General features: G+C 37.3%; 1 protein-coding gene across 4 annotated transcripts in view; it reads left to right on the top strand.

Moving 5' to 3' along the window:
* Positions 1-19,170, top strand: part of TRPC4 (transient receptor potential cation channel subfamily C member 4) — a 166,238-nt gene that overhangs the window by 134,190 nt on the left and 12,878 nt on the right. For all 4 annotated transcript variants that reach the window (XM_068673624.1, XM_068673619.1, XM_068673630.1 and 1 more), the window contains 4 exons: positions 3,517-3,656; positions 11,578-11,888; positions 12,798-12,993; positions 14,693-14,887. In XM_068673624.1, the coding sequence (XP_068529725.1) occupies positions 3,517-3,656; positions 11,578-11,888; positions 12,798-12,993; positions 14,693-14,887 (842 nt within the window). The remainder of the gene's footprint in view (positions 1-3,516; positions 3,657-11,577; positions 11,889-12,797; positions 12,994-14,692; positions 14,888-19,170) is intronic.

The following is a 19,170-nucleotide window of genomic DNA, read 5'->3' as shown; positions in this document are numbered from 1 at the left end:
TATCTCCCACATAGCCAAAAATAATGTAGGATTTCCAGTTTCTAAAATCATTTGATTTAAAGGAACAAGCCCTACATCAGGATAAACATAAAAGTAGTCTTGAACCAAGAAAAAAAAAAAAAAAGAGTGAATCACCAACGTTATAATGTCAAACTATACTCCGAGCTTTTTAACTGACAAAGGACTTCAACATTACTGATAGTTTGGGTTAATTGTGTTTTTCATTCTAAACGACAAAAAAAAATACAACAGGAATATACTTTATTTCACTAGGATTCTTTAATTGTTCAGTATTTCTCTGCTAATATCAAATTTACAATTACATTTCATTTTCTGAAGCCAAGGAAATTGTTGGACTGAGTCTGAATTTCACTTACAAAACTGATCAAATGCAGAAGTATTAGTCAGCATTTCTTTTTCAGTCTGTACATAATTCTATTATATTTCAGTCGGTGCTGTCAGAGTATGTGATGCTGAGCAACAGTCTTACAGAGAACAGCCCTGTTACATTTGTGAAAGTTCATGTTTTTGTCCGAGTATGAATCATAGTATATCTCCACAGAAGACTCTAAGGAATCTACAGCCTTTAGAATCATAGGATCACAGAATCATAGAATCACAGAATGGTTTGGGTTGGAATGGACATTAAAGACCACCTAGTTTCACCACTCCCTGCCATGGGCAGGGACACCTCCCACCAGATCAGGTTGCTCAAAGCCCCATCCAGCCTGGCCTTGATTACTTCCAGGGATGGGGCATCCACTGCTTCTTTGTTCCAGTGCCTCACCACTCTCATAGTAAATAATTTCCTCCTAACATTTAACGTAAATCTACTTTCTTTTAGTTTAAATCTATCCAGCCCCCCCCCCTCCTCCCCCTGTCCTATCACTATCATGTAAAAAGTTGCTCTCCATTTTTTATTAGCTCCTTTTAAGTACTGAAGGGCTACAGTGAGGTCTCCTTGGAGACTTCTCCAGGTTGAACATCAGCTCTCTCAATCTTTCTTTGCAGAAGAGGTGCCCCTCTGATCATCTCTGTGGCCCTCCTCCGGGTTTGCTCTAATAGATCATATCCTTCTTGTGCTGGGGGCCCCAGACCTGGATGCAGTACTCCAAATGGGGCCTCACGAGGGCAAAATAGAAGCATGCTTCCTCTAAGCCTTCATCTTACTGATTATCCCTACGCTCTGTTTTTAAAGCATATTTTAAAGGGATTGTTTAACTGTGATGAATTAGAAAAGAGCATATTTAGTTCTATGAATGTGCACTTCAATTTCTGTGAAGCTTTTTTTTTTTTTGGGGGGGGGGGGGGGGGTTCAGGAGGAAGGGAGATTTTCTGTCAATGTAACTGTCTACTCTCTGATTCACAGGAGTCATCCTAGTGTCAAGATCACTTAATTAAAAAGGGAAAGAAACTGTTCTCTAACACTAAGGCTTAGGGACCATACCTGTATTATACAGCCTTTGGCTCCAGATCTCTTCTGAGCCCCACCTCAGACTTCTGTGGCACAATGGTTAATCTTATGTGCTCTTCTTCAGTTTGATCAGGAGAAATTCAGAGCAGTGTCTGAAATGTGAGGCATATATTGCAGCCCACAAAACCACTGCTTTTATGACATGATGATGCTCAAAATATTGTGCCTAAAACATACCAAAAGACTGAGCAGAGATATTTGCAAGTACATGGACTATATGCTGAATGCTAGAGGGGATTGTGGAGCAAATTGGGAGCCAGACCTTCTGGTTCATGTTGTGTGACAGGAGTGAGCAGCTCTTTCAAAGGAAGATGTCTAAATCTTTGCCCAGGCTGAAAGTGGCAGGCATTTAGGAGCCCGCCTGGTAGCCCTGTGATGGTGCTTGTGCAACAGCAGCAATGGACACTGTTAGTGGACACTGATACCTGCCGTGTAATAATGTTCAACTCTTTTCCCACTACGAATCATTACTTTGGATGAAGCATTAAAATAAATGCTAGCTTCTTATCAGTGTTATATTTTATGTATTAGTTTTATCTGATCAATTAAAGTAGAGTTGCAATCAGCCTGTCTAGGCTGATATAGATACTAAATTGGCATGTCCCTGTCCACATGTTCCCACTATGGTCCTTTCTCAGAATGTGTTCCTACAGATCTGCAGACAGAAATAGTGATGTTGGTGTATCTGAAAAGGAACTCTATGAGTATAAAATTTGCTGGATCTATTAGATGATTTAGGTACTCCTGAAGTTCCTGATAGCATGCAGAAACAAGACAGGAAGGTGTGGCTGAGATCAGAAGGGGCAAAGCTGTGAGGAAGTTTTCCTTTCAAAAGCAATCAGGAGACAGAATGACTTCAGACAAAACACTACAAAATTAAATTGTACTTGTCACACCTACTCCACTCCTCTAACTCTCTTTACCATTGTAGTCAACTAGAAGACCACTGAAACAAAATGCTGAGTTTCAAGGTAAATTAAGCCCTGAATACAGTGATGCAGGACTCTGAAAATCCATGTATGAAATCTGTTCAACACTTTTTAAAGGAACTTATGATAAGCAGCTGGAGGAAAGCCATGATGAATTAACTGTATCTCAACATCCATATGTTTTAGATTGTCCTCTTAGCTGTAAATGTTGTCCCCTTAATGAGCACAGAAGTATGAAAATCCTTTCAGCAAAGAATTTACTATGGAACATGTAGAAGCTCTACCGAGACTGGTAACCAAACAGCTTTGTAGATAATAATATGAAGTATGCATATAAAGATTACATTGTTTTTTACATATTTTATCAGTCTGTATTATAAAATAATGTGGAGTATCCTCTTCAGACATTTTATTTTAATGTTTACAGTACTAAAGTCTCCATACAGTTGTCTCTGGAGCTGTTAAATTGAGGTTATGTCAGACAACTCGCAAAATGTCCCTCTGGGATTGAATATTTCTGTGTCACATTGTGTCCAGAGCAATGCATACTTTGCACACCTGAAAACAACTTCTATTCCTTCCAGTCCCAAAGGCAAGCACCAACAAAAAAAAATATTCCACTGAAGACAGTGGTCTTTCCTATGGGAAAGGCAGACTTTAGTTTAGCATTGACAGCAATAATGAAATCCTCTCACCATGTTTGTTCCAATTGAAACAAAATAATGAGCTGGGTTGGTTCCTGCAGTCATACAGTTTACAGTTAGAGTTACATTGCAGCAGATACTGAGGATAAAGTTGGCAATAATAATTGCTTTGGAGACCCTTTTTATACTTATTAGGTTATAAGGGAGAAGGAGATTTAAGAAAACCAAAGAAATTGTCCTCGTATAAGCAGGTGATTTTTTGTTTGCCTGACAATTCCAAAAATATTAATTGAAAGATAAAATTTCACGTGAATAGACATGTAATTTAGAGCACTCATCCACTTTCCTTTTGTAATTATTGTAGGGAAGCTCAATCCAATGTGAGATAAGTGTCTAGGATACTCACAGACTTTTTTTTTTTTTATTATTATTTAGTATTCATGCTTAATGAATTATGTTCTGTTTACAGGCTTTATCTGGGGTGAAATTAAACAGATGTGGGATGGTGGACTGCAGGACTACATTCACGATTGGTGGAACCTCATGGATTTTGTAATGAACTCCTTGTACTTAGCAACAATCTCTTTGAAAATTGTTGCATTTTCAAAGGTAACTTTTATTTATTTATTTATTTTAATTTTAGCAAAATATTTAAGTTAAATGAGACTGGACCTGTTCAGACTTTCTTTTGTATTTGATGGTTCTCAGGTCTAATAATGTAAGAGATGTTAGATTTGCTCACTGAATCTTCTGCAACTATAACAAGAAGCTAGGCCAGAATAAGAGCAAACAAAAGATTACAAATTATTATTTTTTCTGTATTTGGACCAGACAATCTCTCTCTCTTGTCCTGAATACTCATGCTATGATATTCTTGGAAAAGGCAAATCGTTCCTAATACTTACACTGCTTGCACAATGTTATGTTTTGTGTTAGTCTCTGCCTATTTTCCAGTAGGAAATTACAGCCCCTAAGAAAATGTTACCCTCTATGCTAAACTTCAGGGCAGAACTGCATGAAAAATATTTACTCAAAATTAGGGGAGGGGGGGGAGGAGAGGAGAAAGCTAAAGAGTAAGATTTTAATTTTGTTTTGAAAATTCATGGTAAGTGCAACTTGATTAAAAAGTAAAACTGAATGGGATTGGTTGGATATGAGGTTGGATATTTTCTCACCTGTTTCGAAGGCTTTTTATTATCAGTGTCTGAAATGTCTTCCAGCAAAGTAGTTCTTTGCAAAACCACAGAACATGTTGAATTTTCTGTATATTCAATGTGAATTTATAATATATCATGAAATCCTTGTAAAAATGAAATATTTACATCACAAAATGGCCTCAAATGCAAGGAAACCACTTCTGAAAACGTTTCTTAGTATCTGTCTTAAACTTCTTGTTGTACCCAAGATAACAAAGCCTTTTTTACTGGCCACTCTTGCAGCATTGCATTTCAGCTCTTTCAGGTTTCCTGACACCAGCTACTTCATATGTGTGAAAGGAGTGTCTCTCCTCTGCCAAGACTTTTTTTTTTTTTTTTTTCTGGAAAGAGCTAAAAAGCTATAAAATAGTCTGTTACAGCTCCCCCTCCCCCCAAACTGTTGCTATTCCCATTGCAGCCCTGCCATAAGCAGAGAGTGATATAGTAATAATTTATATAACCTGATGACTATCCACAAGGGTCAACATCAGCTGATGAGCGACAGGGATGAGCAAAGACTTGATCAATTGACACAACAGCCTCCCCCATCACAGAATGTTTCTGACTGCAAACACTTGGAAATCTTCTCATTAAAATGTATTTGGAACTGTTGCCTGAAAGAGCAAGAGGCTCAAAGATGTGGGGAGAGCTGTATTATAAAGGTGATGAAATACTGATCATAGCTAATGAAAGCCTCATCATAAAGTGACTGGAAAATAAATAGTCATTTCACCTTCCCAGGTAACAAAGCAAGCAATTCATTGAAAATGCATGTTTCCAAAGCATTGGAGATGGCCAATTATTCACTTTAGAATGATATTAATTACAAGACATTATAATCCTTTCCTCTCCCAGACAGTTTCGTCTCATGGCAATCAGATTCCAAGGTGACAGTATCAGTGTTAATGTGCATCCATTACTCTCCAAATCAGTGCTTGCATGTCAATCATAAACAACACGGTTCATAAAGCACTATTTTTGGCTCTGCAGCTTTTTTTTTTTTTTTTTTTTTTTTTTTTTACTCCATGTGCAATATTGCACCCAAATACTTTTTCTGTTCTTGTTTAGAAGAGCCTCAGTTTTGGTAGACAATTGAAACACAGTGTGCAAACAATGAGCAGAGTAATGCAAGAGTAACTTACTGCCCTAGCCATGCTTCAAATAGCTACAACAGAGTTCTCCAGCTCTGAACAGAGGTTTTGAAGGTAACTGGTACATTTTGGTACAAAACTTTCACTTTCATTTCCTAAACCTTGGAACACACATTTTTCAAAAATACAGCTTTTCTGTATTTTTTTAATCAAATCTATAAGCAAGTTTTTAGATGTATTTTACCTTTCTGCGAGTCACTGTAGCAGCTCAAGCCACCTAAGAAACCATTTTTAACTAAATCCTTTGAATGTAAGGATGAGAACACCCTCATATCTCCTTTGTGATAGATGTTCCCAGAGACAAACTTACTGTTTCTGGCCCATTCTCTGACTGACATACTAGATAAGAAGATGGTTATTATTAACAGCAGCTGATGGGATAGTGTAAAACATACCAAAGAGTATAATATCAGGATGAGGGAACTGCTAAGACAACTCAAAGTTATCTGCTTCACTGTCAGCATTCAAATAAAACGACTATATTTCATAATTTTCAAAGGGCTATGCTTTTTGTCTCTGATTGTATATCAGTGTGAGAGATTTTTAAATTATCCATTATACCCACTGAAAATGCTCTCTCCTTGATAAATAGCATGTGACTATAAATAGTGCACTGTCACGTGTTTTATATGAGTACAAGATGACTGATTTTAAGCAACACATCTGTTTTGATCAAGGGTTATAAATATAAACAGAAGCTGTTGAGCTCTAAGAAAAATGGATGCTTTCATGTTTTTGGAGGATTATTTATTTTGTACTGATAGGTCAAATTATGTGCAATGGTAAGTCATGTGCAGACACCGCTTGTTCAACCTTAAATATTTACCGGGCTTGAGCATTGGACGCAGTGCTTTTTTCCAACTGTACTAGAGACAGCATGCAAATTCATATTACTGATTATGTGAGTCTCAGCTGCTGACATGAAAATCTAGTAGGAAAACATGTTCCTATTCAAGGCAAAACTCTGAAAAGTAACTGAAAATAAATTATTTGTCTCTATATTTATTATCTTAATGATCACCATGTCAGATCCATTCTGCTTAGTAGCAAATAAGATGATATTTCTCTACTGTGACAAGTTCTGCAGAAGTTGACAGTTTTTCCTCTCCCTTTGCACTGTAAAATGGTTTTGATTGATGTTTCACTGGTTTCACAGACCAAATGTTCATCTAAATGAATATTAACCCCCAAGAAAAATTATTGACTCCATTCCTGAGTGTGATTAATATTTTAAAGATCTTTGCTAGCCCCCTCCCCACTTCCTGACTCTTCCTACTTTTAATTCCAACTTCCCTACTCTGAAACACAGCAAAATGAATGTAAAGATTGAGGCACATATTTTAAATAGCAAGAGTTCACATGCATATATGGCCTTTGGAAAAGGATTTAATGTTTTTGTGTTTGTTTGTTTGTTTTTATTATTATTTTATTTATTTTATTATTATTATTTTGTTGTTGTAGTGATTTGTTGTTGTTTTTTCTGCAGTGGTTAAAGTTATTTAAACTTTCTTTTTGGTAACAGAGTCAAGGTGTATTGGTTTCACACAGCTGGGCAGGTGAGCTCTACCACAACCATTCTCTCACTCCCTCTCCTCAAAGGGAAAGGGGGAGAAAATACAATAAAGCAGGCTCAAAGGTCGACGTAAGGACAGGGAGGTCACAACAATCATCATCACAAGCAAGACAGACTTATTATAGGGAGATTAATAAAATTTATTGCCTATTGCTAGCAAGCCAGAACAGTGAGAAATGAAGAGAACAAGCTAAAACACCTTCTCCCACCCAACCACCCTCTTCCACATCTTCCCAGAGTGGCACAGGGCAACAGGGAATGGGAGCTGTGGTCAGTCCCTGACGCTTAGTCTCCGCTACTCCTTCATGGTCACTCTCCACCCCTGCTCCACGTGGGGTCCCTCCCACGGGATGCCATCCTTCCTGAACTGAACCTGCAGGGGCTGCCCACAGGCAGCAGCTCGTCAAGAACTTCACCCACATGGCTCCATACCATGGAGTCCATCCCCCAGGAGCAAACTGTTCCAGCACGGGTCCCCAACAGGTGGGCGGCAGCTCCCCCCAGACCCCATGCTCCTGCGTGGGCTCCTCTCCATGGGCTGCAGCTCCGGCCCGGGGCCTGCTCCTGCGGGGGCTCTCCATGGGCCGCAGCCTCCTCCAGGCCACATCCACCTGCTCCACCGGGGGCTCCTCCACAGGCTTCAGCGTGGAGATCTGCTCCATGTGGGACCCATGGGCTGCAGGGGGACAGCCTGCTCCACCAGGGGCCTCTCCACAGGCCTCAGGGGATCTTCTGCTCCTGCCCTCCTTTTGTACTGACCTTGGGATCTGCAGGGCTGGTTCTCGCTCCTCACTCTCACAGCTGCTGTTGCATAGCGTTTTCTTTTCTGTTTCTTAAATCTGTTCTCACAGAGGTGCAAATGACATTGCTTATTAGCTCGGGTCTGGCCAGCAGTGGGTCTCTTTGGAGCTGGTGGGAGCTTGTTCTAATCTGACATGGGGCAGCTTCTGGATTTTTCTCACAGAGGCCACCCCTGCAGTCTCCCGCTACCAAAACTTTGCCATGTGAACCCAGTGCACAATGGTGTCATATTTGACCAAGGCCCTGGAGCATATTCAACACTGAGGTGGCCTGATCTACCTTTTAACTGATGTCTATTGGTGATCTCATGAAATCTACAGCTTATGACTTTAGTCCTAAAGAAACCTAGCATTCTTCTGACAAATAGTTCAGATATTAGATTTTCATTTGAATTCCTCTGAATAATGACCAAAAATTGTTACCTTATATTCCTTGAGTGATATCACACACTCATCATACATTTGCTTTGATGTTCTATAGTTTCTATGCTGCTCAAATTGTTCTCTGGTCTTAATTTTCTATTGACACGCCACATGCATTTTTTTCAACCCATAAGCCTATGATAGTCATCATTCAATTGTGCTTTAAAAAATGGCTGGCTTTATAACCTATCAACAGATTGTGTTTGCATTTGAAGTGGAGTCAGAAATTCATCAGGACCACAGAATAACAAAACAATAACTGCAGAGAATTGAAATCTGAGTTACCACAAGCTTGGCATTGCTATATGTGTTTACTTCTCTAATTCTGCACAATATGGATTGTTTAGTTTTTGGCCCTAAACTATATTTTTTCTTACCTTTATATGTATATATATACACTCACACACATATATGTACGTATATGCATATGTGTATATATATATATACTTTCATTGCTTGTTTCTGGTTTTAACGTGCCTAGTTTCTTTCCTCCTCTGCTTTCTTTTCCTTTTCATGTAAGCTTCTTTGTTGTCTTAGTTCTTCTTTGATTCTGCTAGATCTCTTTTCAGCGTCTTCATATCCTCATATCTCTGCCTCCTCTAGTTAGTAAAGTCAATGGGGTTTTGTTGTCAGAGCCATTTCATACTCACAATTTTCTTTATCACATTTATTGTCTTCTTTTAGCTAGTATGTTTCACAGATCATTTCCAAACCTACTTATCAGGCCTTTACTTCTATCACTATATATATATATATATATATTTTCATTTCTCATCTCTTAGAGCACATCTTTTCAAAACTAAATTAGCCCTCATTGTTTTGCGTTTATGACTATGAGAGCTTTTGCATCATCTCCACACATAAATGAAGCATTTGGGTCCAAGAAAGGCAGTCAGTAAAGCTGAAATAATACTGTTGTGACTTTGATTTCCCATTTACAGACCAGAGGTCATTTGATCTTTTCTTATTTGGATAACAAAAAATAACAAATAGGTTGTGTTAATTTGTTAGACTGCGATATTTTGAAACTGACTTTGAACACACCAGTTTTGCATCTCGGTCGAGATCATCACTGATAAAGTCCTTTATTCTCTTTTCCTTAGCTTCATCATTTCCTTTAGAAAAAGTGACATCTTGTCAGACTACTTCTTAGATATCTAAGATAACTGTCCCCTACCCCAACTCATATAACTAATAATGAGAAAAATATAATGTTAGACCACATATGACCTATTTTATTTATCTGCTTTCCTACTACTCTAGAAATGTGAATGGTGACTGTAAAAGAAGCTGACAGAGAGATCGGATGTGGCTGTCTTCACCTAATTGTTTGAATATGATCCTTCTACAATGAATATGATCTTTGAATATGATCTTTCTACATGATATGCTATCTCTGTTCGTTGCCATGTAGTTCGATGTTTTTCTCAGAAGGGTATTTCCTTACTTTTTAAAAAAACTATTATTATTTTCTACTCTTTATTTTATTTATTTATTTATTTATTTATTTTTACTTGCTTGTTTAACTTCCTTGGAATCTACTACTACATGCCCCTCATCTAAAATATTTTTGCAGCTGGATGCTTTTGTATCTACCAAAAATTCCATCTCTTCTCAGTTTAATTTTTTTTTTTTCATTAATGGATTTTACCGTATTCCAATAACACACACAGTATACTTTTCCCTAATCTGAGCATTTATTGCATTGTTCAACATCTAATATTTGCTTATACTGACAACTGTTCCCAGTTATTTAACAGCTATGAGTTTTCATACACCAGGACTTTAAAGTACCACCAGAATTCACAGTAATATATTGTATAACATTATGAAAAGACACTATAGAAAACACACAAAGGAGTTCTCACCTCTCTTTTCTCAATAAACATTGTAAATTTTCTATATTCATTTTCTTTGTGCTTTAGCTGGGGGCTCTGGAAACTCAGTTCTGTTTTCTACTGCCTGTATCATTGATCTTGAGTCAACCAGAACTGAACTGAAGGTCAATAGTAAATGAGGCAGAATAGCATCTCTCTTGGAGCTACAATGTCAAATATAGTAAAACGTGATTTTACAGCTTGGTCATTAGAGAACGAGATAGTCTAATGAACAGAGTAATGACCTATGACTCCAGCAGGACTGTATTTAATTTGCTGCTCTGTAGAAAACAAGTATCACTGGTGGCTGAAGCATAAGGCAGTGTGGTTCTTAACTCTGCGTTAGACTATTCTCCAGTTCTGCAGTTCCCTTCCCCCATACTGCAAGACTGTCAGATACTGTTGGGATTACATTGTAGCTACTTATATACAAATAAAACTAACAGGGATTATTGTGGTGCACTGGCACTGTCTCACCTGTCCTGAAGATTGATTAAAGCATCCTCAATGTGGTAGGGTATTGTGCCAACTAGTACTGCCCCAGAAAATGCCCAGATCCCATCTGCAGTTCAAGAGCAGTCATGCTATTTGGTGGCTGAGTGTGGTGTTGAAATTTTGTGATGCCTGGCTATGTTACATCTGGCCACAGCATTAGGGAAGGGTACCTTTCCTTACTACTGAGGGCATGTTCACCATCTTTGAAGGATGCATCTGGGTGGCTCAGAGTGGGTAAATACAGACTGCATGATTGTTCTTATTTGTATCTGCTTCATATTTCATTATTGCGTGGTTTTAGAGTGCTCCATAGCTTAGATCCTGTCCTCTGATACGTCCTATAAAGCAGATTAATGAGACCCAATAAATAATAAAAAGCCTGACATGGTAGTTAAGCCTTAGTTCAAAGTAACATCTTTCATCTTCAGTAAGTACTTTGGTAGAGCTGGAACAGTAAAGAATCATAGTCCCAGGCATAAGACTCTTTGATAATGAGATACACAAGCAGTTTGCCATGGTTCATTAAAAAACACTTTTTCATTATTGGTCCATTGTTTGTGATTAAATATTTTCTTCCAACTTTTTCAAAGTTTTTCTGTGTTTCTATCCATAACTGTCATATCTTCACCGTTCTGCAAAAGCAAAGCATTTGAAATTTTCATCAGTTCTAAAAATCTAGATGTTCAAAAGTGGTTGATTTTCTCAGATTTGTTAGACATGCTTTTGCTACTGTAAAAATCATAATCAAATGCAAAGCACAATAAAACCCAAGAAAGTACAGGCTATTCTGCAGATGGAAATGAAGGACAAGTACCCAGACACCATCCATTTTAAGTTTTGCTAAAATACAAAGAGCTCAAACAGACATATTTCTCTCCAAAATATGTTTATTTTTATTGTGCTATCATCAAATTAATGGAATGGCTCATAAAAAAAAAAAAAAAAAAAAAAAGACACTTTTTTTTTCTGCATATAAGCAGTGAAATAATTTTTTTTCTCTTCTGCTTGTTTTCAGTATAATGTGACAGTTCCACGACAGAATTGGGACATGTGGCATCCGACGCTGGTGGCTGAGGCCCTGTTTGCAATTGCAAACATCTTTAGCTCTCTACGTTTGATCTCATTATTCACTGCAAATTCTCACCTGGGACCTCTGCAGATATCTCTGGGAAGAATGTTGCTGGACATTTTGAAGTTTCTCTTCATATACTGCCTCGTGCTGCTAGCTTTTGCAAATGGATTGAACCAGCTGTACTTCTACTATGAGACAAAGGAAATCAAGTGTAAAGGGATACGATGTGCAGAGCAGAATAATGCATTTTCAACGTAAGTGGCTGATCTACTTCTAACTCTACCCCAATATTTTACTCATGTAGATGTTTTTCACAGGAAAAAGGCTGTCGGTTTGTTCCCTATTGTTCTTACAGTGACATCCTGACAGAAACTCCTAAAGACACTCAAAAAATAAATAAATAAATGTTAACATTGTATCAGTCTGTAATAATATTCATCCTATTGTGGGATTTTTTAAAAGTCGGATTTTGTTATTTAGCTTCCTAGCTGCTGTCCCAAACTTCTTTAAGAGAATACCATAACATTTAGTTGTAAAAGAACAAGTGCTATATAAGAGTGGCGTGTTTGCTTTTAAATATCTCCATTCTCTATGAAAGCAAATGCATGATAAAGATAGTAATGGCCTTCTAATTTTAGAGTATTTTTTAATCTCAATGATTCTCAACACAAAGTAGAAATGGCATAAATTGACAACACTGAATAAGTACAAAAATACCATAATTATTTTAACATCTTGCTAAAACACAGTCAATGAGTTACTTTTGGATCCTTGTTCTACACTCTAAAGACAAGGCAAAGGGGCAAAATACTTCAAAGACAAGTGTCCAAAGTAAGATCTCTAAAATGACATCTATCCTTTAGGAGTTTGAACAGAATCAGCCTTGAACTTGGAGGTCTTTTCCAACCTTAATGATTCTAGGATTCTAGGATTCTAGAACTCACAGGTTTACTTATAGATTCAACACTGGATATCTAGAGGTTCATATCTGAAACATTTAGACAATGTTTCTCCAGAAAAATATTCCATATAGATTGCCTATATTGTGAATCATCCACCTCAATCAATTCAAGGACATTTTGTGGTCAGGGGAAAAAATGAATAATCTGAAAAGTATATGCATTGGTATTATACAGCTATTCCTTTTGGGTTTTGTCTTTCAGATTATTTGAAACGCTGCAGTCATTATTCTGGTCTATATTTGGACTCATCAATCTCTATGTGACCAATGTGCAACCAAAGCATGAATTTACTGAATTTGTTGGGGCTACCATGTTTGGTACCTATAATGTAATCTCTCTGGTTGTTCTACTCAACATGCTAATAGCCATGATGAATAATTCTTACCAGCTAATTGCTGTAAGTTGATCATTTGTAATATATACCTTCTCTCTGTTCCTACATACCATATTTTTTTTCTGTCAGAAAATCTTTTTTGAAGACTGAATATAAGGTTTGTTCTAATTCTTTTGCACTATTCTGGAAGGACACAGAAGCCAGACCACAGCTGAGCTGGAACAGAGGGGAATTTCCCCAGAACTCAGAATGGGGAAGAGGTGGCCCCACTGCAGAAGCCAGCTTGAGGGTAGAGAAGGGTGTCCTGGCAAGTGACAAAAGCTTCAGCACTAAGCTTCAGCACTGCCCTAACTGCTCTGTGCAGGACCTCTGTTCTGAATGAGACACAGACATAGAATATTTGATCTCTATTTTTAATGTATTGATTAACCTTTAAAAGGCTGTTATCTTGTAATTCATATATAGTACAGACATATAGTGAAGAGAAATTGGATGTCTGCATTTCGTGGACAATTTAGAACCCATTAACAAGTGAATTAAAAGGTCATGACACCTCATTAAGCAGTGCATTGTTTTCCTGTGTAATGGAAACTGTCTTTATCCTTACCAGAGCTATTTTTATTTCTCATCTCTCTATTATGAGACTAATGAAATTAAACACTGGTGTATTGTATAGTAATTCAAATATGATCATGCAGAAAGCAAACAATGAAAGAAAACTACACATCTTTACAATTTTTTAAAAGGCTGCTTTTTATTTTGCTTTTTTTTTTTTCCTATTTTGGAAATAAATTACAATTTTTTCCACAGATGAAATGTGTTTATATAACAGTAGTTGATAAATTCTATTAAATGATACCGTGACGTATTAATGTTCATCAAAACTCATTCTGCAGGCAGAATACTTTCCTGATAAAACTTCTTAATTACTGTTTTGATTATAGTAAATCTGTCTAAATATTAAAAGTTAGGGTTAGGTCTATAGAGTAAGCTCTTGGCTACTATATTTTGTTGTCAAAATCAAACATTATTCCTTTAAAATTCTTGTTCAACTGCTAAGACTTAGCAATCTTTTCAAGCTCTCAGTTTTAGGTTTGATTTTTTTTAACTTTTCAAAAATGATGAATATAATATAGAATTGAAAAGAAACATTCAAATTCAAAAGAAAGAAAGAAAGAAAAAGAAAGAAAAAAGAAAGAAACAATACCATAAACAATTCCAAATATACACTTTTGAAGTAGGAGAAAATAATTCTGCTCAACTCAACAGTTTTAAGTAACCTCATGATTTGTTAGATAGGTTATTCGTAAATTTCAGGGGCTGGCAACAACTGAGAGAGTGCATGAGGCTTACAGACTTGTTGAAGCTGCTACACAGTAGAGTAATTAGAGTGATCTATGTGGAATAATGATGAGCTGCTATTATAACAAAACATCTCTACCAGAGATGTAACATTTTTCTGCTTGTAATTATCCTTTGTTATTTGAGAGACTGTTAATTATTTAAAAGCCCATAGCTAAGCAAGAAAGGTTGAAAGTGAAGATATACTGTATGTATGTAACATCTCTTTATTAGAGTAAACCAGCTTAGCTTTGCTTTGTGTTAAAAACTTTCTGCAAAAAGAAGGTTCCAGTATTTTAAAAAGAAAATTCATTAGAGTTTCAGGGTTGTTCTAGCTTTATGTTCAGTTGTTTTTTTTTAGATGTTTGTTTCATCTCCTTAATTACAGCCACGTATGTGTTGTTGTGGTTTTTGTTCACAGGATCATGCAGACATCGAGTGGAAGTTTGCTCGGACAAAACTTTGGATGAGTTACTTTGAAGAAGGAGGTACTCTGCCCACTCCTTTCAATGTCATACCAAGTCCAAAGTCCCTCTGGTATCTGATCAAATGGTTATGGAGACACCTGTGCAAGAAAAAAATTAGAAGAAAGCCTGAAAGTTTTGGAACAATAGGGGTAAGTCCTATGTGCTACTCTGCTGTTAATCCTCCTCTTTCATATACAGATAAGTCTTTCTCAGCCTTAGAGAGATAGAAAGGCTCTGAACTGTCAAGTAATGTGAATAGGAATTACAGAGTAATTCTAGAATTCAGAGAATTATTTTATTATTATTATTATTATTTACATTCATGTCAATGTATCTGACTGAAGAGAAAGCATCACTGGATGTCTGCACAATGACAGTATGAAACATGACTATGTCTCATAGATAGATAATTCAAGATTAAAAGCTATATAAATAGAGATCAAATACAAATACTTGTCTACCAATTCCAGAGTTCTGGTTAACGCTCTCCAGCTCAAGTGTCACAATGCAATTTCGATCAAAGTTTCATGAACCACAGAATTGTATAGAAAGAAGTTGTCATGGCATATTCTCTCTCTACATGTAGTGAAATGGGTTTACATAAAATCATTCTTACCAAAAGCTGTTCACATTAAATAAAACATTTTGAAAGGTAACCTATTACTTAGAATTGCTTACCTGAATCTTCAGGTAGAGTTATTTCAGAATCATATTATTGCCCTATTCTAATACTGCTTAATAGCAGTAGAAATTTCAAGGGAGAAAAAAAAAAAAAAAAAAGACACATGAAGGGAGCAAGAATAATCCTGCATTTAGGTTCAGCAGATGTCTGCATAATATCTTAACCACAAACTCTCTGGTAGCTGCAGTGCAAGGCAAATTTGAATTTGCTTCTCATATATTTATTCAGTTTAGATTCTCCTGAAAGCAACACAATGTTTCTATACTGTCAGAGGAAATAGTCAGGTACCAACTTGACCAACCAACAAGTAAATCTAAGAATATTTCCTTCATTTCATATATAAATCAAGTGAGTACCTTGTTAAATAGGCTGCATTTAGACAACTCCAGCACAAAAAAGTGAAAAAACAAATCAATCTATTGCAAATAAAATAAGGTAATTTTTTTCCCTATACTATAGGGATTTGATGAGTACAAATGTTTTCAAGTCTGTTAGGAGCTCAAGTAGCAAAGCATTAAGGGAGTCTATATGATTTCCATGTATGGGTAATGGGAAAAAAGGATTGTAGTCCTCACAATGTTTAAACTATTAGCAATACACTAAAGAAGCTGGGAGTATGATATGATTCTTTGTTGGACCATTATCTACAGACATTTACTCTACGTACCTTCTTTTCTTGTGTGTACTTCTTCCCAGTTTCCTGAGAAAGTGAAAGAAATAAGTAATTTTTTTCTTATCTATTCTCCTGTCATATCCTGGCATTCAGCTTTATCATCAGATACACCTCAACGAACAAGTTTGCAGAGATGCACAGATATGTGATAAAGAGGCAGTGTGACAAATAAAACCATTTCACATTTCCTTAGCTGATTAGTAAATTATGCAGTCTGTGAAAAGCTTTTAATCAGGCTTATTGCAATATCCTGATCTTGTTGGACATTGTGAAAGGAAAGTATGCTTCACTTAGCTGTCGTACTTGTAGATAGGAAAGAAAGGGACAGAAAAGGTAGCTTATAAAACATGAGGATGATATTGAAACAAACTAGCAACTGCAGAAAAGAAACACCAAAAAAAATCCTTTGGATTAATATTAGAAAAGCAGTGAAGACAAATAAGTAGTAATTCAGATAGAAATAAAAACAAAACACATGAACTGAGAATGAATGGTGAAGAACTTCAAGAACAAAACATCACTGTGTAATCTAGCAAAGAAAAGAAATGCAGAGAGCAACTGTAGGAAAAACTGTGAATTTTTGTTAGAAATAGAGAAACTGATGTACTTGTGTGTGGGGGAGAGTGGGTAATACTTCTAGGTATTTGTTGAGCATTTGGTAGGGATGATTATCTAGTGTAAACTGATAGAATGATATTAAAATTAATGGAGAGATGCCAGGGCATAGCAGCTGAGTATCTATACTTGGCTAACACAATATCTGTGTTTGACTGGGACAGATTATGAATACTCTTATACATCCCAGAAAAGCCTTCAGGACAATATTTTCTGACAGACTTTCAATCCAGGATAAAGGACTTTTTTTTTTTAACTTTTTTTTTCCTTTGTTTCCCTCTCAACCTGCAACTCTGGGAGTAATCTTATTCCTGGCTGTCTGGAAGAAGGAAGAAAGAGACAGGGTGCTTCCAGCCCCCTGCTGATTTACATGGTGAAAATGTAAATGGGGGTTCAGACAGATCACCCCCTGGTTCCTGCAGCTACCCACAGCTGGGGGATTAAATAACAGCTTCTAGGTATCAGGAAATTTGTTTTCTGCAAAACTGTTGCAGCAAAGGGTCAACAAGAGTATATACACAAAGCTCCCTGGGAATTTTTTCCACATAGCATTTTCCTTACAACCTTTTTATTTTTTTTCATGTGTTTGTTTGTTTGCTTGCTTGTTTTCTTTTTCATAAATATATACCAGTTCCAGAAAACTTTTTTTGTTGGGAAAGACAGATTCAGGACAAATTTTCTTATTGGAGCACATGCTAAAAATAGCTAATAGTTTGGGCTATAGGAGACCCAGGTTCACTTCCATTCTCCAGTAAGTACTTCATTATTTATGCCAAGCATAACAGCTCTGACAAGAGGTGATTCCTGTCCCAAAACCATGAATCATAGTCATAGAATCATTAAATCATTTAGGTTAGAAAAGATATCTAAGATTATCAAGTCCAACCATTAATCTAGCACTGCCACCACCAAACCATGTCCCTGAGCACCTCATCTACATATATTTTGAATACCTCCAGGGATGGTGACTCAACTACTTCCCTGAACATCCTGTTCCAATGGCTCACCACCCTTCCATTGAAGAATTTTTTCCTTTTTCAATTTAAACCTTCTCTGGTGCAACTTGAAACCATTTCCTCTTGTCCTCTTGGTTGTTGCTTGGGAGAAGAGACTGACCCCCACCACATTACAACCTTCTTTGAGGTAGTTGTAGTGAATGATAAGGTCTCCTTATCATTTCCTTATCATTTGTGACCTGCTGGACACACTATTTCTTATACAAGCCAGCATGCCATAGGCCTTCTTCGCCACCTGAACACACTGCTGGCTCATATTCAGCCAGCTATTGATCAATACTCCCAGGACACTTTCTGCCAAACAGCTTTCTAGACACTCTTCCCCCAGCCTGTAGCATTGCATGGGGTTGTTGTGCCCCAAGTGCAGAACCTGGCACTTGGCCTTGTTGAACCTGATGCAGTTGGCCTTGGCCCATTGGGCCAGCCTATCCAGAGCCCTCTGCAGAGCCCTCCTTGAGCACATCAACACTCGTGCCTAACTTGGCATTATTTGTGAACTTATTGAAGGTGCAGTTGACCACCTTGTCCAGCTCATCGATAACGATTTCCAAGAGAACTGGCCCCAGAACTGGGCCTGGGAGATACCACTTGTGACTGGCCACCAACTGGATTTAATCCTATTTACCACAATTCTTTGGGCCCAGTCCCCCAGCCAGTTTCTTACGAGTGAGGACACTGGGGGAAAAGGTGTTCTCTTCAGACAATGTAAAAGAAGGAGATGAACCCAGCTTCCCTATGATCTGAACGTGAACTTCCAATAACTGACCTCTTTGAAAGCAGCGTGCATATACGGGAGGGAGAGATGTAGGGGGTTGTTGCTGTTGTTTTCTGTACAGTAAACTTAAAAAAAAAAATGTTTGATGAGAAAATGCAAAAATTATGAAGCTCTGTGAGACAATAGGGCCATGTCCATCACTAATTATAACTATAGAACAGACAGCTGTAAGTGTAGCTGAAATCCCTCTGATGCAGGCTGTTCACCAGCTGAATCATCACAGCAACAAGAATTACAGCTTCTTGGAAACAGTGAACGGCTGTGGTTGACCAGCCAGATTCAGTCTACATATCTGGGCATCTCATAAAACTATGAAGTTCTTAAGCCATACTCAGGTATAACAGCTGACCCAATAGAGCTGTCTACATTATGAATATTTTGCAGTTTCTAGGCCCAGCTATGCACTCAAGCTCCAAAATGGGCAAAGATTGGCGTATGCACTATGACTTCTGCATGAGAAAAGTTTATCTGTACATGTGTGAGAGCCATTCACTCCATCATTCAGTTCTACACACTGTCTGGGCAGATGTAAAGCAGACACTGTTAAGTGGATTTTCTCCAATAAAGAGATTAAGTCGTTAAAGAAAAAATGGGCACATTTTCATGATCTCAGAATTTGTCCTGGAGAAGTGCACTGTTTTCTGATTCTGAACAACTTATTATCATCACCC

The sequence above is a fragment of the Anas acuta genome, chromosome 1 (genome assembly GCF_963932015.1).
Source record: "Anas acuta chromosome 1, bAnaAcu1.1, whole genome shotgun sequence".
NCBI classification, from domain to species: Eukaryota; Metazoa; Chordata; class Aves; order Anseriformes; family Anatidae; genus Anas; species Anas acuta.
This window is presented reverse-complemented; position numbering and strand designations above follow the sequence as displayed.